Here is a 26,119-nt window from a genome sequence, read left to right as displayed (position 1 = left end):
TAACAGGATTTGCTTGAATTGCTGAGGAAATGCATTATATAGACCAGTGTTTAATTTTCAGACTAAAAGCTTCTACTTTGTTGGTGAGGAAGGCGTGAGATTAGAAACAAAGTCACTGCTAATACTCTACAGTCTGTTGATCAGCTGTGAACTGTGTCAATAGCCCAAAACGATCAGCTAAAGATGAAGCTAATTCAAATGCATTGCATGAGAAAAATGAAAAAAAACAAAAACAAAAATAGATGCCGAGATTTGCATTCGGCCCTGCCTGCTGGATCGCTCAGTGCACCCGAGGAACATGCGGCTTTCCTTCAATTAAACATACGGAGAGGCTTTGAACTGGAAACCATGCAATTAGTGAGAGATCGTAAGGGAAACAAAGGCAGTGTGGTGTAAATTTGCCATGTGTCAGGCGTGCAAACACTGGACTAAATGTTTGTGCTCTGTCTTGCAGAATTGGCTGGACCCCTCCAAAGAGATCAAGAAGCAAATGCGAAGTAAGTGCATGAGAAGAACCTTTAACCATGTTCTCCATCATCACTAATGCGCATCATACACTGCTCCTTCACTAGGGCCTTTACATGCTTATCTTTATATCTAACTCTGTATCTACATATTTACAGTATAAGCTTAGTTTTATGATTGTACTCTAAAGTTCATGTTAGCTAGTTAGCTGTGTTATCAGTGAATATTATGAACATCTGTCCATGTGACCATCATCTCATCTCATGTTATCTAACTGGTTAGCTTTATCAGTGAAGATTATGACCATTTATTATGAGTTTAGTAATCTTAGAAACATGAGGTTAGCTTGTGTTAACAAACTAGATAGCATTAGCAATGAATACCATAAACATTTATGAATATAACTAAACATATCCTCTCAGAAATCCCGCCAGGTTAGCTACTTTTAGTCAGCTAACTAGCGAATATTGTACACATTTTTAAATATGACCAAAAAGTAATCTCAGAAATCCTGACAAGGTTTTATATTAGCTAGTTGTCTTCCATTAGTAGTTTACATTATTAATATTTATGAATATGAATTGTTACAATTTCTGTCAGGTTAGCTCATATTAGCTAGGTAGTGTATCATTATCTGTAAAGATTGTATACGTGAGGTATTATGAAGTAAAGATCATCTCAGAAATCCTGTTATGTAGCTCATGTTAGCTAAGTAGCCAATATTAGCTGCAAATATTATGAATAACTATGAGTATGACTTAAAAATTCTGTCAGAAATTCTGCCAGGTTGGCTCATGTTAGCCATCTAGCTACCAAATAACACGAACATTTATAAATATGATCTCAGAAATCCTAACAGGGTATTGTTTTAGCAAAGCTGGCTACCATTAGTAGTTAACATTATTAATATTTATGAATATAACTTCTTAGAACTTGTCTGGTTAGTTCATATTAACTAGGTAGCCTGTCATTATCAGTAAAGATTGTATACATGTATTGTCGTTTAAAGCTCATGTTAGCTAGTTAGCCAATATTAGCGGTATATCTTACGAATAACTATGAGTATAACTGAAAATATTCTCTCAGAAATTCTGGCTGGTTAACTCATTTTAACAGTTATATTGATATACAGAATATTATCAGCATCTATCAGTGTATCTACAACATCTATCAACATCTATCAACTTTTAAATCATATCAGAGATCCTAGCTCGTGTTAGCTAACTGATCATTTGAGTTTAGAAATCCTAAAAACATGATGTTAGCTTGTGTTAAGCTGAATAGCATTGGTAATGAATACCATAAACATTTATGAATATGGATAAAAATATCCTCACAAAAACCCTGTAAGGTTAGCTCATGTTAGCCAACTAACTAATGAATATTTTTATCATATTAGATAGATGGCTAGCATTATTAGTAAATATTATTCATATGTATAAATTTCACTCGCAAAACATCTCAAAATTTCTGTCTGGTTAGCTCATATTACTTAGCTGGCTAACATTATCGAGAAAGATTGTATACATGTATTATGAGGTAAAAATCATCTCAGAAATCCTGTCATGTAACTAATATTAGCTAGTTAGCCAATATTAGTGGTGAATATTATAAATAACTAGGAATATAACTAGGAAAAATTCTCTCAGAAATTCTGTCTGGTTAGCTCATGTTAGAAATGAATATTAACAACATTTATTAATGTGACTAAATAATGTCAGAAATCCTAGCTTATGTTAGCTAACTGGCTAGCTTCATCAGTGAGCATTTATTTTAGGAATCCACAAAATATGAGGTTAGCTCATGTTAACAAGTTATGAACATTTATGAATATGAATAATAATAAAAAACAACACTCTCAGAAATCCTGTCAGGTTAGCTTATGTATATGAATTTCAGTGATTCTAAGACTTCTATATACAATATGTATGCAAAGACTCATCTTCTTTTGGACTGTGATACGTGTACAGATTCTTTGAGAGAATGACTCAACAGTAACCCGGGCATAAAAAACACACACTTATTCTCTCTGACCTTAACGTTTATGAGGTGACAAGGCCAGGGTACACGCTTGTTTAATGTGATGTGTCTCTGTGTCCTCAGCTTCTCCTTGGCATTTTGCCTTTGCTGTCAAATTCTACCCTCCAGACCCTTCTCAGCTCATGGAGGACATCACCAGGTAGGAGAGGGATGCTGCACTTATCGTTCTGATTACATTACCATTGTTTTGAGTTTTATTTGTCATCTTAAGGTTTTAGAGGTTAAAGGTGCAGTTTGTGATTTTTAAAAGTGTTCCTAGACCTGCATTAATCATATATCATATATCATATCATATCATATCATATGGAAACTATGACCTGATATATTGCCATGCAATGGATCATACTAGTTTATTTCAGGCCTCTGGTTACATTTTTTTGGCCCAGAAATTGCCTATACCCTAAGCTGAACCAATGCTGCTGGATTCTGCCCTTTTATATAAAAAAAACCCCAAAGATATTCACAAGGAATATGTAATTTTATAAGAATGAGTCAAGGCAACTTTTCTATATTTTTATTTAGTTGCAGTTCATCTCATAAGAGGGCTCCAAAAATTACAAACAGCTCCTATAGAATATTCTCCTGGAGCTCCTAGAGAATATTCATATCTGTTAAGCAATATTTGTCCACTAATATAATGGAGCGATTCAAATGGAGCGATTTGACAGTTTCATTAGTTAATATGAATGTCATTTATTATAAAATGTAAAAAATGAAAGCGAATATGAGCTTGAATTAATGAACAGGCTTCATACTGACATTATTGTTGTCATTTATCTTGCATTATTGTATTATTTTACAATATTAATTGATTCAGTGTTGGAGAGAATATGCAGACAGGGATTTTAATTTTGACTTGGAAAAATGTAAAAGGAAGTTTTACAGTGTTTATAAGTTTTTAACACGTCCACTGCATTTTATTTAATCTTCTGTTCATGCATTATCATCAGTTTAAATGAAATGTCTGTAATCTAATGTGAGTGATGGTAAAGTGACTAATAAAGCCTGTCAGATAAATGGCAAACACACAAGTCTAGTTGCTCTGAAGTCGCTACTCTGCTGACTGACTGAAAACCTTCGTGGTCCTCCTGGTCATCGTTTCTTTCCGTCTCTCGTAGGTACTACTTGTGCCTCCAGCTGCGTGATGACATCCTGTCCGGTCGACTCCCCTGCTCGTTCGTCACTCACGCTCTGCTGGGTTCCTACACCGTGCAGGCTGAGCTCGGAGACTACGACCAGGACGAGCACAGCACAGACTACGTCAGTGACTTCCGCTTCGCCCCCAACCAGACCCGCGAGCTGGAGGACAGAGTCATGGAGCTGCATCGCACCTACAGGTGAGCGATTATCCATTTATCTGTTATGATCTAGCTTTGAATGGAGAATAATCGGAGTTATTACTTAGTTCAACCAATATCTGTTTTTTTATGTTAGACATTTTAACTTAACTTTAACATTTTTAACTTTTTCACTTTTAACATTTTAACTTAAATAACTGAATAATCAAATTTCCTCTTAAATCATATTTTGAATAATTCAGAAACTACAGTAAAGTTATTGAGTACCTGAACAGAAAAGGTGTCTAGTTACAAGAGTGAGTATAAAACGAAAACCTCCAACAGAACCAAAAATCTTAAGGGTTTGTATTTGTGCTAGAAAATTGAAACTAATTAAATAATATTTTCCAACTATAAACTTTGTGCTTGGCTTTTTAAATGCTATTAATATAACAGACAATGCAAGTCTTTTTTTTCTTCTATAGTAAAAGTTAAACTTTTTTTTAATAAAAACTAGATAGTTTTATTTATTCTATTGATGCTGGTTTTGCAACATTATTTGTTGATGCTCATGCATATTTTAATATCTAACATTAACATTTACATTTAGTCATTTGGCAGATGCCTTTATCTGGTGAGACCTACAAAACAAAACAACACTACAGCCCTAAAGGTTACACAGAGTTTCTAAGAACCATTCTAATTAAACCTAGAATAAGAGTTTCCATCTTTCACCCTAAATGATATTTAGTTTTAAAAAAAAAACCTCTTTTATAGAGGGTTCTACACAGAGGGTTCCAAGTGGAACCCCTTTAAGGAACCCTTCACTCTCCAATGAACCTTCAAGGAACCATTTTTCCAAAGTTTATAGGTGCTAGATTTAAGCTTCTTTGGTATAATGCAAAGAATAATCAATACAAAATGTAAATGTAGGCAAAAACAATGAATAATTGTTTAATAATAGCATGAAAAAATGAAAACATTGGGTATTAGAAGTAAGTTGTATTGTTATATTATTAGGAAATTCCAGAATATTCCATGTAGTACGCTAAATAATTTTGCTCTATGATTTTTGCTATTTTTTATTTTGCTCTTTGGAAGGTTTTCAGGTTCCATCTTTGGAGAGGAACCCTTTCAGAAGTGTGCACATTGCGCTCGATCATTAATAGGTCACATGGCCATAACTTTATTGTAGATTTGACCTGTGCTAGGAACTCAGTAACTTACCTAAAACCATGGCAAATCCTTTACTTTCTTTATTTTATTGTTTTGTTCTATAAACTCAAGCAATACTTCGTTTTGTCCAGGGGAAGATAGAAAAGAGTGCTTTCACACAGGATATAAAGGAAATTTTTACAGAAATGTCAATTCGGATATAAGTCAGATATACAGTACAGTACTTATGGTTAAGTTTAAGGCTTTCTAGTGGGTAAAAGGCTTTTACTAAACGCTGGAGGGTATAGTCTGTAAAAATCACTGATGGAGTAATAATGACAGACTTGGATGGGACTAAAGATTCCAAAGGTAATAATTACTCTACTTCCCCATATAAAACATAAAGAAAATCCAGTCTGCATAGGGCTTAAAATAGTGTAAAAACAGTACATGAGAGTTTTGTAAATGTTACTTTGGGTTTGTGTTACTTTGAGTTTTATCGTTACAGAGTAATAGCAGACATACAAAAGAACTCAAAAAACTTAACAGTGCCCTGAAAAAAAATGGAATAAGTGGTCAGATTTAAGAGATATATACATATTACATACTATAGTATACATAAAAATAAAAAGTTTCTCATCAAAACATGATTTCATTGCTTATACTAAACAAGTTTCTAAATACTAGATTGAATTATGTATTGTGTATAGTGATCAATTCACGTAATATTAACATAAACCAATTACATTATAAAATCTCGTGTGTAATTTCTTCTGGAAATGAACATGATTAAAGCATGTGTGGTAGAATAGAATGTGGCCGTCTCATAACGCTAGCAACCTGGATTTGATCCTCAGTCCGGGTGAAAGGGCAGAGTTTGAGTTTATTCAGGGCTTTGAAAGTACACGATCAAATCCTGTTGGATGTATGAAAACGAATTGTGTTAATGTAACTCAATTCATTCACATGGAACTGATGTATGCATGTGAATTTAAGGAGCTGTTTTTTTTTCAGTGGCTTGAGACAGAAATACTTGGCAGGATAAATACAGCAAAAGTAGTTTCTAACAGTGCTGGCGTATAATAATGAATACACTTATACATGTATAGTGATAAGATGTATGTACAAATATGTAAAATGTGTTCAGAAGCTGCTTTCAATATGATTTTAATGTAATTTAAGGATTATATCGGAGTACTCCATACTTTCTTGGATCTTTAAGAGCAGAACATTTTCAATAATGAGACTGGACAATGTTTGTGTATGTGTTTAATGTGCACTTTTCTGCATTGTTTACTGATAACCCTAATGAAATGATGATTCTAATGAAATGTGGCACAGAGGAGGTGGTTAATTTGATCTCAGCTAGAGGCTTTCATCAGGCTTTCCCACAGCTTGCAAAACACTTTGCATTGTGTTTAATATTCTGCCCTTAAATCCCAGACCTGACTGTCTGTAGTTTTGCAATTTGGTTTATGTAACCTCTCCCTAATGGACCTCTTACGGAACCTGTGTATGTGTTTGTGCTTCTTCAGAATTATCCATTATCTTCACACACACGTATGCTGATGATTTTTTTCAGCGTCTGTTGGCTGTTGGTTTGTTCTGAAACCAGTTCAGGCTGTTTGTTTGATCCCTACTGAGTCAGACAGTCAATAAGCTTCACAGTCAGGGTCTCACTGATTGGCAGGTAGTGTTGAAGCTACTCAGGAACAGGCTGAGGTCTTGGCTCCCTATTAGAACTGACTCAGACCCCCTGACCAACTTATTTATTCTGTTATCAGCCTAGCCGAATGGAAGATTTCCTGCTGTTTTAATGCACGGTTCTTTTTTATCTCCTGGTTCAGGGGCATGACGCCTGCTGAGGCAGAAATGAACTTCCTGGAGAATGCCAAGAAGCTGTCCATGTATGGGGTCGACTTACATCACGCAAAGGTACACCACAGGAGCAACTTTTGCTATTTTGTAATTCAGGTTTGATTGTCCAACTCTGTTACTGTTGCATAATGCGGCACTTCAGGATCTGACGGTGTTAAAAGACTTCCAGATCTTTTGATTATGGCCTTGTCAACACTGCTACAGATAGATCTGAAAACTTGTATGTTTTATGTCTGCTTTGTGATCTCATCTTTTTGAAAATATCCTGTTGTGCTGGCTAAATCTGAAAAATTTTTTTGGTTTGTATTGTAAATTGAGGAAAATTGGACTTCAAAGCTTATGGCAGACAACACGACACAGATTTCAACTCGACTTGGACTTCGAATCTTATGACTTGACTTGAATTTCAAAGCTTATGACTGCCACCTCCACTTGGGCATCAAATTGTATGACATGAAACCTCAATCTGACTTAAAAGCTTATGACTCACAACTCAACTGTCCTTCAAAGCATACGACTAGCAATTTGACTTGGACTTCGAAAATGTATGACTCACAACTTAAATCATTTAAAGCTTGTGGCATGCAACTTGACTTGGATTTCAAAGCTAATGGGTTGCAACTCAAATCAGACTTGAAAGCTTATGGTATGCAACTTGACTTGAATTTCAAAGCTAATGAGTTGCAACTCAAATCAGACTTCTAAATGTAAGACTCGCAACTCAAATCAGACTTCTAAATGTAAGACTCACTACTCAAATCAGACTTCTAATTGTATGATTTGCAACTCAAATCAGACTTCTAGGTATATGACTCACAACTCAAATCAGACTTCTAAACATATGACTCATATCTCAAATCAGACTTCAATGTTTATGACATACAATGTGACTTGGAGTCAAAGCTTTTGACTTTTGAAGCTTATGCTTCACTAATTGACTCAGATTTTTGAAGCTTATGACTCTCAATTCAGTCTTCTCATTGACTGGTCTTCCCCAAACTGTTGCCACAAATTTGGAAGCACACAATATAGAATAGAATTGTATAGAATATCTTTTTGTATGCTGTAGCATTACAATTTCCCTTCACTGGAACTAACCTGCTCCAGCATGACACAAAGCGCACAAAGCGAGCTCCATGAAGACATGGTGTGTCAAGGTTGGAGTGGAAGAACCCGAGTGTTCTGCACAGAACCCCGAACTCAACCCCACTGAACACCTTTGTAATGAACTGGTACAGTGACTGCACCCCAGACCTCCTCACCCAACACCAGCGCCTGACCTCACTAATGCTCTTGTAGTTGAATGAATACAGATCCCCACAGCCACGCTCCAAAATCTAGTGGAAAGCCTTCCCAGAAGAGTGGAGGTTATCATAACAGCAAAAGGGACTAAATCTTCAAAAAGGCTATATAGTGTACCATTGAATGTGCACAGACACTCATGCTGAGTAATTTATTCCATCAGGATGTCAGTATCTTCACAAGTACTTTACTTAAGTACTGCTTTACTTTAAAGCTCAGTTTTTAAATGTATCTGTGTCAGTGTGAACAAGGCATAAATAATACAAACAGTAAGAGAAAAGTACATCTAGCATGCAGTACTCCTGGCCTCAAATACATTCAGGAATTGTTGATACTTTATTCTCTTGTTTTGTGTCTTGCTGATACTCTGAGGTAGGATTCAGAAGGGATTGAAATCATGCTGGGCGTTTGCGCCAACGGCCTTCTGATCTACCGCGACCGCCTGAGGATTAACCGCTTCGCCTGGCCCAAGATCCTGAAGATCTCGTATAAGAGGAGCAACTTCTACATCAAGATCCGCCCAGGAGAGGTCTGTTCCTTTTGATCTTGCTGCTGTGTTGTGCATGTTGTACCTATCGAACCAGAGTGGTGAAAGTTCTTCGAGAAGAACATGAACATTGGGCAGTAAAGTTTCTTAAAAATATGGCAGATTCCAAACAAAAATGGAAGTTTTTTTTGCCTGCACAGTAAATACAACTCAACCATACTTGTTGGGGATTACATCGTAATTTATTAAGGTGATTATGTGAGGAATAAAACACTTCAGGACATGCTTTCATAGGAAAATAATCAGTGGAGGGCTGGTATAAGAGGAAAACACTTTGTGACATGCTGTGGCTTGGCAACCATCATGTCAGGCCACATCACATCACCTTCTTGTTGATTATCTTCCTATAACAGTATCCTTGATTGTGTTTTATTCTTTATTTGAAGATATAAAATATATTTCTTCCACCTTTTGTAAAGGCATATTACATGATCTTAGCATTCTTTACCTTTTGAAACCATAATGAGAGACACTAACCACATTTCCAAGTGGTTTCTCGAGTCTCCTAGCCATTATATGTTGCACAGTGTGGCTGATGAATGTCAATAAGACTGGAGGGAATAAGTGGATGACCTCTTTGATTTGTGAAACCCTCATGCGTCTTCTCTCAGCATGTCTGTCTTCTGAGTGACAGGCTTGCTGACGGTTCGCTGGCAGAACAGAGCCACACACATCCACACATAAAGAGCTCCTTCATTTCCCACATCACAGCTGCAGATCAGTGCCCAGAAAAAGGGATGAGATAGACAAATTTAGAGCGGTGCCTGAATGCCATGCTCCTGTTCATCTGAAGAAAAAAAAAATTAAAATTAGACTGATTTGTCTCTTAGCTTGGCTCGGGAATCTCTCCTAAAGATAACAGACCTGGAGTGATTCATTTTATTCGTATACTTCATTTAATTAGGCCCTCAAGCAACATGGAGGCTGTGTGTGCAATGTTTGTTAAATGAGCAAAGTCACTTGTGGTGTCATTGAAGCTTGATAATAATTCAGTCAAGGACAGAATGTATCAGAGATGATAATACATCTTCTGTTCACAGTATGAGCAGTTTGAGAGCACCATTGGCTTCAAGCTGAACAACCACAGAGCTGCAAAAAGACTCTGGAAGGTCTGCATCGAGCATCATACCTTCTTCAGGTAAACTCTCCCAATCCTCCTTATAGACATAATGCCTTCTGTGGAACGGTGGTACAGCTCCATTGTCCATGGTGAAGTTTCTCCTGTTCTTCTCATGTCTGCATGGGCTTCCTCTGGGTTCTCTGGTTTCTCTCAAAAACTTACCGGTTGGTGGAATAGTGACTCAAAATTGCCCCTAGGTGTGAATGAGTGTGTGAACGTGTGTGTGCATGGTGCTCTGTAATGGACACTCCCATCCGGAGTGAATTCCTGCCTCACACCTAGTGTTCTTGTGATAGACCAGGATTAAGCGCTTACTGAAGATGAACGAATGAATCTAATGCCTTGCCTTGCTCATTACACGTTTACACACCTTTGCTTCATTACACAATGTTCACCCAACCTTAGTCTGCACTGTTTATTCCATTTAAGTGGAACCCTGGTGTGCAGTTGATTAGGTAGGTGAGAACCCGGCACTTACGCTCTGGTGTGTCAAAAAACAACAAGGGCAGGAGTGTCTGAGCTAGGTGATCTCAGTACGCTTCCAAATGAACTCTAGTGCGATTCGACTCTGAATTGATTCACCGCACGACTCACCAGCACAAAAGATAGCTGAGGAATTCGAGTCATTTTGAGTGAAAAAAGAACAAAATAATCTCTGGATGTGATAAATGAAATGTTTCAGTCTTTAGATATTAATTTATTTAAAATTCGATTCATTTATGTAGCACTAAATCTTTTGTCTGTTCTCAGGTGATTTTTTTTTGGTAAAGATTCATTTGCTTTTTTCCATCCATTTCTTACCAGTGAATGAAAAAGGTTTGTTAGGATGTATTCATCCCGAGATGTCTTTCAGCTAATGTTTTTTTTTTTGCTTTTTAGTTCTTGTAATTATGTGCAGTGCGAAACCAAACCAACCAAACAAACCAAAAGTATCAAGGCTCGAATCAAAAGTAATCAGACTCAGCAAACAAATGAATAGCAGCGAAAGCGTCCTGAATATCTAGGATAGCTCAGGTGTGGTTCAGCTCGACTCTGTGATTAAAGCCTTGCTGTACTCTCCCTTCCTCTATGCGTGGGCTGTTCTCTGTCTCTGTTCAGACTTGCTTTTGTGTGCTTTTCTTTCCAGTCTGGAGCTTTTATTTAGTTTACACTGCAGAGATGAATACAGGCAAGTGTCTTTATTAGTAGTAATTTGTTCCAAGAGTGGTGATTTGTAGAATTTTGGGTACAGACAAGGAATTCTTTCATCCTGCTCCACTGGGTTTAGAAAATGTTTGCCTCTGGGGCTTTTTGGGTGTACAATTGCTTGTCAGTACCTCAAGAGTCTGCATTCAGAATGTATATTTAATCTCAGAAAGTGAATGTAATGTACCTTTAAAATCATTTACAGTACATAATTACACCCAAAGAACAACAAGAATCATTAAATAAGTTTTAAGTTTGACTGAATAAGTTCAGTTATCTTTTAATATCTTTTTTCTGAGACTGTAAGAGAGTGTAAATAAATAAATTAATGTAAATTTAATTATTATTACATTATTATTTAATAACTTAGATTTAATAATAATAAGAAGAAGAAGAAGAAGAAAAAGAAGAAGAAGAAGAAATTAAAACAATTATTGTCATTTAAGATGACAATTTTTACTAATTAACCTGAAATAAAACAGAACTATACTCTTAAAAAAAAAAAAAGAGGCTAGGCTAGGTTTCGATGTAGAATCTAGGTTCTACGTTCTAGGGTTCTAAGCTTTCTGAAGTGGTTTTACTTGGAACTAAAGGGGTTCTTGTGGTTCTGTTTGGAATTGTTTTTGATTTAGGATTCTATATTTATTACAGTGGTAATAATAAAGGGTAATACACTTTACACTCTTATAAAGGGGTTCCACAAAGGTTCTTCAGCTAGTTAAGGGTCCTAGTCCTTGTAAAGTGGTTTTAATTTGAACTATTTTGCATAGGGAAACATTGAAAGGTTCTACATAGACATTTTTGGACTGAATGCTAAAAAGGGTTTTATCTAGGATTCTTTGAATGATTAATGGTTCCAAATTTTTCAATGGCTTCTTCTTGGAACTTTGTCTAAAAGGGATACTTTTGGTTGTAGGGTTCTACATAGAACATTTAAAGGTTTCCCCAGTGGGACAAACTGTAGAACTCTTTGGGCTATTAAATGGAACCTTTTCATCTTTAAAACAGACGTAAAAAGTAAAGAAACTGAATTAAAAAGTCTTGTACTGCAGCTCCAAGCTGGTAATCGATGATGCCTGATGTTATTTTCTGCCCCTGATTACAGGTTAGTGTCTCCAGAACCTCCTCCTAAAGGTTTCCTGGTGATGGGCTCTAAATTCCGGTACAGTGGGCGGACACAGGCCCAGACGAGGCAGGCCAGCTCCCTGATCGATCGGCCTGCTCCTCATTTCGAGCGCTCCACCAGTAAGAGGCACCTCCTCTCCCGCAGTCTAGACGGAGGTCTGTACACTTCCACTGCAAGCATTCTGTTCTGCATTTAAACCATTCATTTATTAAAGAAATCAATTGTATTTGGGGTAAAGCTAATTTTCCAAGATGTGATTTTTCATTTCTCTTTCAAACCGTTGTTTCGCCAGCAGGCAATTAGAACTCTTGAATTAAACATGAATTTGCTGAATACTGGTGCATCCCTGAGGTTCTGCAGATAGAAAAAGCTTATTAAAATTTTAAGGTCACTAAGCATAATTTTTTTTCACCTTGTTGTCAGTACTAGCTGGTACTTCCTTCAGTAAAGTGGTTCCTTCTTTACGATGTATTTTACTTTTAGTGGACATCCACTCACAAGCTTTAAAGGGTTGACCAAGAGCAGGTTTAGGACACAGTTACGATAAGCTTATGTTGTATGATGAGAGAAATCTTGTTATCTGATGGCACAATCTCTCAACTCAATTCTCAAAATCAGTGTCAAATCCAATGTCGGTTACATCACTATCAGTTCAATGCAAATCATCAGTGCTAAAACTTTAAGGAAAAAGAGACGCAAAAAGAAATGGACATGGTATGAGGAGACAAGGCCAATACAGTTTCTTCAGAAAGAGCTGAGGGTAGTAGCGAGATTCCACTCTGAGCTAACGAACACCGCATTTACTTTTAAGATCATCAAGATCCCTGACACCACAAGTTGGACAGTCTACTAACAGATTTCAGAAATTCATTTCAGATATTGATGTCAATTTTGTAATTATTATTATTATTATTATTATTATTAAATCTAAATTAAAACAATACTTGTCATTTAAGATGACAATTTTTACAAATTTACCAGAAATAAAAAGGAATTATACCTTTATTTAAAAAAAGGGTCTTCGTGGGCTCTTTGAATAGTTAAATGTTTTAAAGGGGTTCTAGGCTAGGTTTCTGCATAGAAAGGTTTACCCAGAGAGACAACTGCAGATCCCTTTAGGGTGCGAGATGGAACCTTTATTTTCTAAGATAGACCTTCAAGACTTTCAAAAGTTTGGACGAACACCATCTGACAAAAAAAAAAAACACAGTCAACAAGAGTGAGAGCAACGTACATAACCCCAGGTTTAGCAAAAAGCAATGCGGTTCCAACACTGTCTGAACTACTAGAGGGAATTTTGTCCCTCTTGGAACATCATGAAAAGTTCTATGTAGCACACTACAACACAGGTTTTCCAGAACAATTCAAATTTGGAAGAACCCTTAAAGAACCCTTGAAGACCCTCTTTTTTTAAAACTTGTTCATGTCTGGTTATTATTGTGCATCAGTGATAATTGTGGCTCTACTTCTGCTCTGGATCCATCAGAGTTCTCCAGGCCGCTGTCCACAATGATGGAACCTCAGGACACTCTGTCCCAGAGGAGCGAGACGCAGTGTTTCTCAGGAGACGAGGACGGAGAACCTGACCTGAGTCTCGACCAGGACCAAGAAGATTCTAGTGTGACCACTCCAACCAGGAAGAAAGAGATTAAGGTAAAGAGAGAAAATGTGGAGTTTGTTTGAGGAGCAATTGAACATAACGTTGAGCTGAAAGGAATGTATGACGAGAAAGACATCAAGAAGCAAGAAGCTCTGAGATGTACTGAGAAATGATACTTAAGTGAAAGCATAGATAATGTATTAAAATCTTACTCTATTAAAATCGGAAGTTTCCAGCCAAAAATTCACTCCAATGAAAACCAAAACGTTGCTAGTTTTAAAAGTAAAAAGCAAAAAAAGTTTGTCATGTTCGCATGTGAAAAATTATTTTTATTACATATCTAAAACTGGTTTGAGCAACTATACCATTTCGCCTAAAAATGTCGTTCATCTCTGTATCTCTGTAAGTTTATTGATCATATGAACGACTAATGTTATGTACTTTACTAATGAATTAATCAGAAGTATAATATCCTGTAAATAACCAGTATTTACCATTAGCTAGAATTTGACTTGCTGCCTAGCAAATTACATTAGCTACTGGAATCAGTGCTAGTCTAACCTGGCATTAGCAAAGAAAACATGCTAAGTTAGTTAAACATAGCCAGTTCACGTTAACAAACCGTAGACCAAGACCAAAACGTACCTCAACATACTTTTTCAAATTAGATGGAGTTCATGCCTTCTCGGGAGGCAAAAAGAGATGCCTCATTATATACGAGTCTTTGCTTACTCCAGCATACTGAAACCTTTGAGGTACTGAGGTAGGGCCAGGAGCGCTCATGCTCTGCTTCTACACTGCAGTTTCTCACCTGATGTATAGCATACAGTCCTTGGCTAGATGAGAGAAGAAGAGACCTTTACAATGTGTAACCAGTATATGAAGGTCTAAAGAAAATGCAACAAGTAAAAAGTCAATTGGAAATACAATGAAGTAAGAGTTCAATTATTCAATTTCAATAACCAGAATAACGCTTAAGTATTGTAACGAAGTACAATTACTCAAGTCTTTTCCACCCCTGACTATAATGGTGTTGGTTGTGTATGGTAGGGTGTTAATCAGAAGGGTAGAGTTCCTTCAGTTATTGCACAATACTAATTGTTTATTGGAATACGCGTTGTTTCTTTCTTGCTGGTGCTTTGCATTTTGTTCAGACTGAGGAGCCATACTGGAGGTAGTACTTTTTTCTCCCCAGTGTCTTGTTAGGCAAGGGAAGGGAAGTTTATTTATATAGCACATTCCTATAAGGAGGAAATAAAAGGCATACTTTAGGTTATAAATAATAAAAAAATAAGCCCTGTGCAAGTGAGATACTATCAACTAGAATAATGTATCAGTAGTTCAAACAGGTTAAAATGGAGGTGGGAATTGGTCCAGTACAATAATTTGATGTAGTTTCTAATCATTTCCAGGACAGTCTTTGTGAAATCCAATTAACTATAGGATGTGAGAGCTACATGCTAGCTATGCTAACACTCCTAACCCTTTTTAACCCCTATCTGATCACTAAAACAAAGTGTGTTGCTAGGTTACACCAGGAAGATCTTTAACTGATCTCATCCAGGAAGATCTTTAACTAAACCAAAACAAAAAATGGACTAATCCAACTATTCAACGATTATTCAAATGTGTACAATAGTATTTTGGTTATTGAAGCTATTAGCAATGTGCTATAGGTGCAACACATTATGCTGTCATTAGGCTGCGTGCCATCGTTTTGGGATATCAACCCCAAACCTGACAGTGAGGCATGTGAATGCAGCAGAAACTGGTTCTTAGACTGGTTCTTCACAATGGTTCCCCCTACACCCTGCTTTCATGTCTCACCTTAGATGATCTCTGTCTTTGTTTTTAACCCTTTTGCTGGCGAAAGGAGACTCTTGATGCTAAACAGGAGGTATCATTTTGTACTGCAGTTATTAGTGACAATCTGTGGGTTTGTTCATTTACATGCCATCAGTGTAAGATGAAATGTCCAGAAATTAACTCTTTTAATTACAATCTATGCTGTGGATGGTTCTGTGTGGCCGTTTATTACTCTGGCAGAAAAATTAGCTTATGATGTTATTCCAGAGCTTGGATTAGCAATATCAGCAAATGTCTTCTGGACCTTTTAAGCATTTCCCACAATTCCTCATTAGAATGTATGGAGGAGAGGGACGTTATTCTCTCTTTATTCACTCTTTCGCTTGTGTTTGTCATCTCAGCACGTCCACTAACTCCTCTCTGTCCTACTTCGGTCTTTGAATGCTTTGAGCTGTTCTTCTTTCTGTTTAACATCCTGATCTGTGTGCTTCTCTTTATTCTGCCTCCACCTGGGACCTCTCAGTTGGAGATGGAATCAACTCCTCGACACAAACAGGAGGTAACTGTTACTCCAGTGGTTTCATAGACCTGGTATTAAACACTGTCTGATCACCAATGGATGCTTGTTTTATAGTGTGAATGCTTGCTAAGCAGGGTAGATTGGCCAAAATCTTGTAGTAGTGGTATTGCTACTTAAAAGTAACTATGTAATAAATGGCATCATTGCATATTACAGAAAATCACAAATGAAATGAAATGGTGGAAGTGAAAAGTGTCAGGTTATCGCAAATTTGAATCCTGATCATGCCATGGCTGGGAAACCAAGAGAGCAAAATTAGCTGTAAGGGATGGCATTACTTTCTCCTCTATTAATCAGAGCAACACTGGGCATCTGCAAGGTCATGTATGTAGAAGAGGGCAGTTAGCATTTTTGTTATTACTCTACTATATTATGTTACTACCCTCCTTGGCTAATTGACTTAACAAAATCCGATCCCAAGTGTTGTCCAAGCTGTCCACTTCTGATCAAATCATGTGACATGGATGTTAATACCAGGTGTGAATAAGATCAAAGTATTCAATTCCTACTTTACAAGTCGAGGACGCATAGTAACTGCAACTGTTGTGGTCATCTGTTTGTTCTTGGTTTGTTCATCTACCTGCTGTTTTTATCTTTCGCACTCTCACTAATCCTCAGTCCCAGTCCTATGAAGCAGTGAAAATCCTCTTGTCTCATATCTTTCACTCTGTAGTTTCTGGATAAATCAGAAGACATGCTGCTGAAGCACCAGGCAAGCATTAACGAGCTGAAGCGAGCCTTGAGGGAACCCAACAGCAAGCTGATGAACCGGGAAAAGCGTCTCTCAGCGACCTCACCGGGTGACACGCCCGAGAAAAAGGCTGTGAGTATGAGGGTAGTGTCAAGGCTGAGTACTGGAGCTGAAAGCCTGTTTATGTCCTGTTGTGTGTCCTGTTTATTTTTGACAGCACGTACTATTTTTATTAAAGTCCAGCAATGAAATGAGTTGAAAATAATTGTCTACGTTTGGTGATGTGCATGGCTGATTTATTATTTTTTTGCATTTATGTAAAACACAATTGTATTTTCATTTTCTATCAAGAGTATTATTTTTATTTTATTTATTTCTATTTTTTTCCCTATGAAACTGCTTTTGAAAATTGCACCAAGGTGCTTTATTGCACTTGTGATATTTTGAGTCATTTTTCATTGATTACAGCCGAGGGCATGTTCCGCTTGTTCTCTTTTTTCTTTTCATATTATTTTTTCCATGTCAGAGCAGCCCTGAAAACCTTTAAAATGAACTTGTTTTTCTCCAGAGAAAATTGTGTCAGACTTCTATTAAAGGAATACTCCAATGATAAACTTCAAAACAAACAAACAAACAAACAAAAAAAGCATGATCGAGCATTCAGTGGTGTTTAAAATTGCTGTAGGGTGTTTCTTTTATAAATGCTTGCTTTCAGAGTTTGAGATGACACGATGATATTTTCCCAAAGACTTCCATGGGGCATGTTTGGTTCAGAAAATATAGATGTAAAAAATTCTAGATATCATGCTGTCACGGATATTTTGTGAATTATTATGAGTATTTGCTTGGCAAAAAAGTAACAATGAATCATTATGAATATATTACCTTGAAAACCTATGATTACCATAGCTGAGTAGCTCCCCTTACCTGTATTACTGTACTGAAGGTTGTTTAAAGCTTTGGTTACAGAACTGAGCTGACAATGAGGAAGGAATTAGATTGCACATGATTCCATATTTATCAAGTATAAAGGAGTACGCCAAGGAAATGTTGACCCAAGTGGAAGAAGGTGAATGCTCCAGGCAAAATACAGAGAATATAACTTTCCTGGTGTTGATGATAACTGGTGGTGTTGATGTGGAAAGTTCCAAACAAAGCCTTTGGACATCAGATGAGTTTGTTGCCGGAAGGGGAAACTTATTCTACTATGTTTTGAAAAATTGGCATCAACTGAGGAATGAAGCAACTGACAGCAGATCAATACTATCTCCTTCAGCTATGATTTGAGTGGCTGCTTCCTTCAGAAATATTTTTGTCAAATGAAATTCTGCGTGCTGTGGGTAGCATTGCTGCCTCACACCTCCAGGGTCCCTGGTTCAATCCTAAGCTTGGGTTACTGCCTGTGTGGAATTTGTGTCCATGTTCTCCCCGTGTATGTTTAGGTTTCCTCTAGGTTCTCTGGTTTCCTCCCACCTCCCACTGTGATGTGGATTAGCAACACTAGGCATGCATGAGTATGGTGTGTGTGCTCTACAGTAGACAAGCATCCCATCCAAGGTCTATTCCTGGATAGACTCTGGATCCACCGCTACCCTGACCAAGATAAAGACCTTACCGAAGAAGAAAGTATGATGAAGTACTCCAGAATGTTTTGATTGGAAGCGGTATGGAGCAAAATTGTATCTGGAACTACACAAGTTCATTAACTGTCCCATAGAATTAATGGTGAATTTTCATCACTAGCCACAAAAACAGCGTCTCTGAAGCATCGTTAGGGATTTTATGAACTTGAAAGACATCTCATTTTATTTGGCACTTTGGGGTAGTATAAATATCATACAATTTTGTTGTTCTTACCAAACACACTGGATATCTGCAGGGAAAAGCACAGAGCAGTAAAAATCCCATATAAGTCAGGGCTTCACATAAATATAATTAATAGTCCAATTTTCGGTGACTATTGCATTTCTGTATCTGTGATGTGGTTTATAATCAGTTCCTGTGGAAGACTATTAGCATTCATTTCTTTGTTGTCTCTAACTCTAAAACCAAGCGTTTGACCACAAAAGCACCCTAAAATAATTTGTAACACATCTGATTGCTGAATAAAACCAGTTTTTATGTTTAATTTGGAGTCTTCCTCGGAGTGCAGGAAGATTTATCAAGTTATTAAACTTATCATGGTTATATATTGCAATCTTAAAAATGGTTATTCAAGGGTTATTGAAATGGTTAACAGTTCTAGCTTTCTAACAGAGAGAGGAAAACCTGCTGTTTTAGGAGTCTACATAGTACATATAAGGGTTCCTACAGAAAAACAAACTGAAGAACACTTTAGGGATCTAGATCAAAAACATTTTTGCTGCTTCAAGAGTCTAATATGGGGCCAGTCTTGATCACAGTCCTCTTCACCTACATTCCTATAACGTCAAGTCCCTAGTTGAGGTCAGATCAGTCAGTTATTGAAGGGTATTCAAAAGACATCTTATAATTAGTTTTGCATAAAAAATATTGACTGCATCATACCTTCTAAAGACATATCATAATCCTTGTTTTGTCAGATCGATTAGCTGGCAAGATTAGCCTCTGCCATATGAGACTGAAAGAAACCCCTGGGACTTGAATGGAACTGAATCTCATTGCGATCAAACTTGAGATTACATTTTCTCCATTAGATGAGGCCCTTATTTATCACCTCGCTAAATAGGATTGCACCAGATCATTCATCTTTAAGGTAAACAGCTTTAAATGATTGCCTGTTATCTACTATGTGGTTCAATCTGTGTAACAGATTGTTAAACTTGTTTGGAATATCACAAAGAAACTGATCTTACCACTAAGAAATCTTCTATGTGGCACTAAAACTAATTTGTAACTAAGAGTTTCTACTTAAAACCAATGCACAAAACATTTACTAAGGAATTCCCCAGAGAAGAGAAAAGGTGGGGTTGACCCTGTTGCTACAGATGATGAAGTATTTCGTGAATTAGGCATTAGGACCTGATTTCAGCATTAAAATGCTTTGTGAATTACTCTTAGACTGTCAAAAATAGGAATTAGGTCTTAAAATGATAAATGCTCATTTAAAAATGAGTTTCTCCTAAATCCAGCAGGAGCTACATTTAGCCTTAAGAGTTTTTCTATGCATAGCCCCAAATCTCAAAAATCCAGATAACATTTTTAATACAATATTTGTACTAGCAAAATCAAAACAGTTGATTTTTCTTGTGCACTAGTAACACAAGTGCTTCCTTCTCAGCAACCTAATGCTCTCTCTAGGCAACATTTGAAGGTTCTGAAGAACCCTACCACAGAAACCGTTAATCATCCAAAAACCCTTGAGGAGCCCATTTTTCTAAAATAGTATAATATTTGGAATTGGTTCTGCAATGGAAACAGGTTATCCATGTATGTGTAGGTGCATTGACAGGAAAATTGTTACCTGTTCTTGACAATACCATCTGTAACGGTTGGTTGCCTTTATCCAGTTTATCCAATTAAGCCAACTGTCAGAATTTCAGTGTTGTTTTATAAACACCTTTCTCATAATTGTTTGTCTGTTACAGTTTACTTGTTTTCAGTGAAGTGCATAATAGAGTCTCCTTTTTTAAAATTAACTTTACACTGCAAATGGAGCATAGTAAGATACCGGTTAATTACTGTTCTTCACTCTCTCCTGCTGGTCTCGGGCATGACCGTCAGGAGGCAATTGGAGCAGGTGGAAGGGAACCTATTAACAGCCTTTCAGTGGAGGACTTCATCCAGAAGACACTGATGATTTCCCCCGAGGTTGCTTTGCTTGCAAATATTTAACTCCTAATGAAATAAGCTTTAACTGCCATACTTAAGTTACAAAACCTTATCTTCGTCTTATTTTGTCAGTAAAAGCTAACAATTTTCCATTTGTATTAACACATAGGGTTCTGAGGAGTGGGTGTTAATTGAAAAACAGAACACTTACCAACTTGACTATGAATTGGAAGACAAAAATAAGAACAAAGCCAATGTTTCTCCACTTCCTTTGGTCCCTGAGGTACCTTTAGAACGAAAGATGATACATATTGAAGTAACTGGTGAAGATGGTAAAGAAATGCAGGTTCAGATGGACACCTTCCCATCTCCTAAGATACCAGCAAAGGATGAATCAAAGCAAGGGACTGGTATTAGGGAACTAGAGGTACCAGAGGTGTTGACCGAACCAAAGACCACAGAAACCAAAGTGGACAAATTACAAGAATCAAAAGAGGAACGTACTTCAGACAAACCACACAAGGAAACGAGACCACAGAGTCTAAATTTGGGAAGACCAGAGTTTGTGTATGAGACAAAAACAGAGACATCAAACATACAACAAGAGGAATCTGATGAAGACAATAATACATCAGGAAAAGAGGTGACGCCAACCAGGCAACCAGGGACAGAAAGCTGGTCCGAGCCCCTGCCTGAGAAGATAAAGGAACAATTGAAAGAAAGGCCACTAAATGAAGAGAAGGAGAAGGAGCTTAACAAAGCCGTGGAAGAAGATGAAGAAGATCAAGAGAAGCCTATGACAGGGTTTGATGATGCCAAAAAACAATCAGGCAGTCAACTACAGGAAGTGTTGGTTGAGGCAAAGAGCATTAATGTTGAGGATCAGGAAGATGGCTCTGACTCAATCAATGGTCCCATAAAAGATGAGCTTAAAAGAAAATCGGAGATCAAGTTTGAGGTTACCAAAATCATCATGATTGACAACAGTGAAAATGAAGAGGAGCCTGAGAATGAAAACAATCAGAGAATGGATGAGTTTTTGCCTGAAAAAAAGATCAGCAATATTGAACAGGAGAGTCTTGAAGAGGTCCTTCCAGAAAAGGTACAGAGAAGGACGAAGGTTTCAGGGCATGTTCGTACCGAAATAACAAGGATCGTCCCACTAAAACCAGAGAGGGCAAAGAGTCAAGAGTACAGAGATGATATAGATATTGGTGAAGAATCGAGACTGATGAAAAGACATTTTAAAAGACATAGCATGTATGAATCTCTAGAGAGACAATTTGACCCGAGTAGGTTTGATTCCAGGGACAGAAGCTCTTCGCATACTCTATTTACTTCCTACAAAACCACCAGATCTCAAGAGGTGTCACCTTTATCCATGGTGGATGCAGAACATAACATGTTACAAACCAATGAGCAGCAATCAACCATGTATAGTGAGTGTCTGCCCAAAGAAAATGCTATTCAGGATGAAGAGGTGATCAAATATATCCCCCAAGCAGGGTATGAAGTTCTTCCCCAGTGTGATGAAGTGGCCATGGAGGTTCATATGTTCTCCTCCAAGACCCAAGCACTCCAAAAAAGTGGTCCTCCAACCCCTCCGGTCAAAACCAAGAAGGCCAGAGAATCAGGACTGATACTTCGAAACAGCCGCAGTACCAGCAAAGAGCCAGCAGTGGAAGCCGCTTTGAAGAAACAGCATGGGGTAACTCTGCTTGGCATCTTCTGTTTTCAATCATTGGAACAAAGCATCGCATGAGCTTCCAGTTGACTCACGCATCCATCATGTTCCTTGCTATTGCTTGAAAAATCGTTTAACTTCTCCACCAGTTTCCATGAAGAGAGGGGTTGGAGAAGGCCACATCGGTTTAGAGTTTTTGTAACATTGCCTGCACATGAGACCATTTGGAAGCCCTGACTGTCCTATTCAGCCCCACACCTTTGCTTTCCCCTCTCTTCAACCATGAGCTTTGCGTTTTCCTTCCAACCGAATTTCTACAGCTCTCAATTGTGGAGTTGTTGCAAGGAAATCAAGGCTCTTACATACCGCTTTGGCTCTGAGGTACTCATGACTTCTCCATGCTGTTTGTTTTGCAGAAGAAGTCAATGAGTTCTGAAGTGGTTTCTTGAACAATTTGCATTGTGTTAATAATTGTATGACATTTTGCTTGGTATTCCATAACATCCATGATGTTACTGTAGGAGAACAGTAGTGCTAATTTCTCAAGCAGGTCTCTAATTACATCAGCTGAATCTTAAATGTGTGAATTATTGAAACCAAAATTTAATAAGTAATTGGCCAGTCTGTGTAATTGAAACCATTTATCACAAGGCTACTGGTGTTTTACAGCACATCATGTGGTGATTGAACTCATAAAGAGAAATGTATGCTGCATGAGGTTTGCATCAAATTTGCAATATGCATTTTTAAATCTAAAAAAAAAAAAGATGACTGTCATGAGACTCCTTGCCCTTTTCACTCCAACACAGAACCTGCTATATTTTCACACTTTGATTGCACTTTGAGGTGCAAACAGATTTTTTTGGCTGTGAAACAAATGAAAGGAATTTCAATTAGGCCAAGATCTGACATGAAAAAAAATTGCACATCAAGATCTAGAGACACACTGGCACAAAAGAGTGTGGAGAGCCAGCACTGTGATAAGCATGTGAGAGCAGCGTAATCTCACAATCTCACACACTGTGATTGCAGAAAACAGTGTGGCTGCTGTCGAGCTTTGAATCACAAGGTTTTTGCTATTGGTTTGTTTTGATTGCCCAAGGCAGGCCCTGAAATGGCCAACAAAAGCAGATGGTGCTTTCATGACAGTGATATAGGATGTTTTTTTTCCTTTAAACTATCTGACCAATAGAGAAGACTGAGATCATGGCTGGAATGCAAGATGTTTTAATCTAAATCTAGAAAACCAGCTTTGGAGAATTTAACAGGCCAAATATAAGCAATGTTAATCAATTCAAATAAATGATTTGAATGCCTACTATTCAGTGCACTCCATCCAGTTCCTTGCCAAAAGCTTTAACAAGTGCTTTACAAGTGCTTTTAAACAATCTATCTTGCAGTATGCACTTTGTAAAGTGTCAAAAAGTTCTCTCTCTATCTCTCTCTCTGTCTCTCTTTGTGCATGAATGGCACTAACTCAAGGATGCTCTCTTTCTGTTTCCTGCTCTTACAGGAGCCTCTTTCCACTCCTGCCATTTATGAAGAGACAATAGATGAAGTCAAGGTCTATTATATTCCCTAACTCCATGGTTATTTGTGCATCTTAGCTGTTTGTTTTTGTTTTCATGGCTTTATTCTTCATACAGTGTTAAAAATTCATATCACCAAAATGCTTCCACTCACCCCCAGTAATGAATCTTTCAATCCCATTAGCCATATCCGTTTAACTTACAATTCAGTTATGTTTGGATTGAGATACAATATAGGATATTATGTCCTCAATGTTTTAATTGTCTCCTCCTAATCTGGATCTGGATTCCATATCAGTAGGTTGTCCCACAATGTAAGTTTTACATAACAACATATTTCAATTTTACAGTGAGCCAGAAAGACTATAACCAGCCAGGTATCATAGTCCTGAAGCTGAAATTGATTAAAAAGTGGAATATACAGTTAAAATAAGAAGTCCAAGTACTTAAGACTGAGATTAAACCAGGAGTCCTAAACCCTAGAACTAACCAAGAGACCAAACAAACTTGGGACCAACCAAAAGCTAGAGCTAAAAAACCTGGAACTAACCAAGAGTGTGCTCCCTAAACTAGGACTATCCAAGTTAGAACTTTAAAGACTCAGACTAACCAGGAGGCAATACCCTAAAAACTAGGATTAGCCAAGAGTTATAGCCTTAAAGACTGGAACTAACTGAAAGTGTGTGTTCCTTAAAAACTAGGACTAGCCAAGCATTAGAGGCTTAAAGACTGGGACTAACCAAGAGGTAGAGCTTTAAAACAAGGACATTACAATCACTTTCACCAGTCCTCAGTCTTTTGTGTATGTCATCAGTTGTCAGCGTTGTAATCAGTTGTCTGCTGACTTTGAAGAGGAATTTGAGGTTTGCAGAGGAATGGTACCTTTTCTCCATTTCTCAGTCTCTTATTCCTGTAGACCACTAAAGACTAACCATGAATCAGAGTCCTAAAGACTATGACTCACCAAAATTAAGAAACTTTGAGTACGCAAGCAAGAGTTATAACCCTAATATGGGACAAAATAGTTATAGCCATAAATAATAAGAGTAACCAACACTTAAAGCCAATGAAGAATGGGCTTTTGTACTGGGACTAACCAAGCATTACAGTCCTAAACACTGGGACTAAGCAAGAGTTCTAACTTTATATAGTGGATCTAAGAAAAATTGATAGACCCTAAGCCTGCACTAATCAAGGGTTTTAACAATAAATATTTAACCCTAAAACTTTTTTTTTAGAGTTTAACTTTTAAAACTCTAAAGACTGGAACTAACCATGAGTTAAAGCCATGCATGCTGGGACTAATCAACTAACCAAGAGAATTAAAATCATAAAGGCTACAGTTAAGCTAGCCCTAAAAATTGGAACTAACTAAAAATTAGACAATGATATAAGTAGCTCAATATCATGATGATCAAATAAGGTTAATTCATTGTTAGGGCTTACATAGGAGACATGACGTTTGGGACATAACTTTTAGCATGCTATTGCTACATGGCAGGATATGATCTTGCAATATTAGTTGCATTACAAGTTAAAGATTCACCTTAAAAAGGAACAGCACTCTCTTCCACCTGGCCTCTTGTCACTTCAGTAACCTTGCTTTCACACTTCCCCTCCCTTGTCATTTGACTGACCAACCATAAAAGTTGCATGTTCAGATTCTAGAGAAACAGCACCACCCCTTCCACCAGGTCCTGGTCTCTTATTTAACATTGGTGGAGTAACATTGCCTTGCTGCTCCTGGTCTCTCTGTGTCCCACAGCGGCGGCCACTGTCCTCCAGTGAATACGAGTACGATCGCAACACAGCAGCGACTCTGAGGGACTCACACCTGGGCATTGAGCGTAAGTGCTCCAGCATGACTGTCAGTTCCACCTCCAGCCTGGAGGCTGAGGCCGACTTCAGCACGTTCATGGAGCTTCCCGGAGGAGTGGAGGAGTCTTCCAGGAGCATGGCCGAGCACGGAGTGGCAGAGGACTTCAGCATCAACCGTATCACGGGATCTCATGACGGGCTGCTCGTGAAGGAGAGAGTTCACGAAGAGCGCATCCACCATGAAGTGGAACCTGTAAGGAACCATTTCCCCTGCTCTGGTTCCAGACACCAAGCCATGGATCTACAGAACCCACAAATATGTGTTTCATCCTTTTTTTGGACCTTCTTTTTTGTTGTGTTTGGACATTTTCTTTCAGAGACCATCACTGATTTTTAATTTATCATTTCAGGTTTTGAGAATGTTCAGTTTTTTATGTTTTTGTGTTGTGGTTCACTTCATATTTTGCCATTTTATATTTAATTTCTTTCATGTTTTGATTCTGATCAATCTGATATTATTTCCTGGTTCATTGTTCATCCCGTTCCTGTTCATTTTCATCCATTTT

At 37.6% G+C, this 26,119-nt stretch overlaps 1 protein-coding gene across 7 annotated transcripts in view; it reads left to right on the top strand.

Moving 5' to 3' along the window:
- Positions 1–26,119, top strand: part of LOC113537889 (band 4.1-like protein 1) — a 101,094-nt gene that overhangs the window by 64,929 nt on the left and 10,046 nt on the right. For 4 of the 7 annotated variants that reach the window (XM_026932575.3, XM_026932573.3, XM_026932572.3 and 1 more), the window contains 14 exons: positions 455–497; positions 2,569–2,644; positions 3,624–3,842; positions 6,785–6,872; positions 8,494–8,646; positions 9,705–9,802; positions 12,075–12,250; positions 13,582–13,748; positions 16,025–16,060; positions 16,755–16,904; positions 20,475–20,561; positions 20,692–22,230; positions 23,720–23,770; positions 25,501–25,806. In XM_026932575.3, coding sequence (XP_026788376.3) covers positions 455–497; positions 2,569–2,644; positions 3,624–3,842; positions 6,785–6,872; positions 8,494–8,646; positions 9,705–9,802; positions 12,075–12,250; positions 13,582–13,748; positions 16,025–16,060; positions 16,755–16,904; positions 20,475–20,561; positions 20,692–22,230; positions 23,720–23,770; positions 25,501–25,806 — 3,189 coding nt within the window. The remainder of the gene's footprint in view (positions 1–454; positions 498–2,568; positions 2,645–3,623; positions 3,843–6,784; positions 6,873–8,493; positions 8,647–9,704; positions 9,803–12,074; positions 12,251–13,581; positions 13,749–16,024; positions 16,061–16,754; positions 16,905–20,474; positions 20,562–20,691; positions 22,231–23,719; positions 23,771–25,500; positions 25,807–26,119) is intronic. The other 3 variants (XM_026932574.3, XM_053226952.1, XM_026932577.3) reach the window with 3 other exon arrangements.

This window comes from Pangasianodon hypophthalmus, chromosome 20, assembly GCF_027358585.1.
Source record: "Pangasianodon hypophthalmus isolate fPanHyp1 chromosome 20, fPanHyp1.pri, whole genome shotgun sequence".
In the NCBI taxonomy this organism is placed as follows: domain Eukaryota; kingdom Metazoa; phylum Chordata; class Actinopteri; order Siluriformes; family Pangasiidae; genus Pangasianodon; species Pangasianodon hypophthalmus.
The sequence above is the reverse complement of the archived record's forward strand: the minus strand, read 5'-3'. Positions and strand labels throughout refer to the sequence as shown.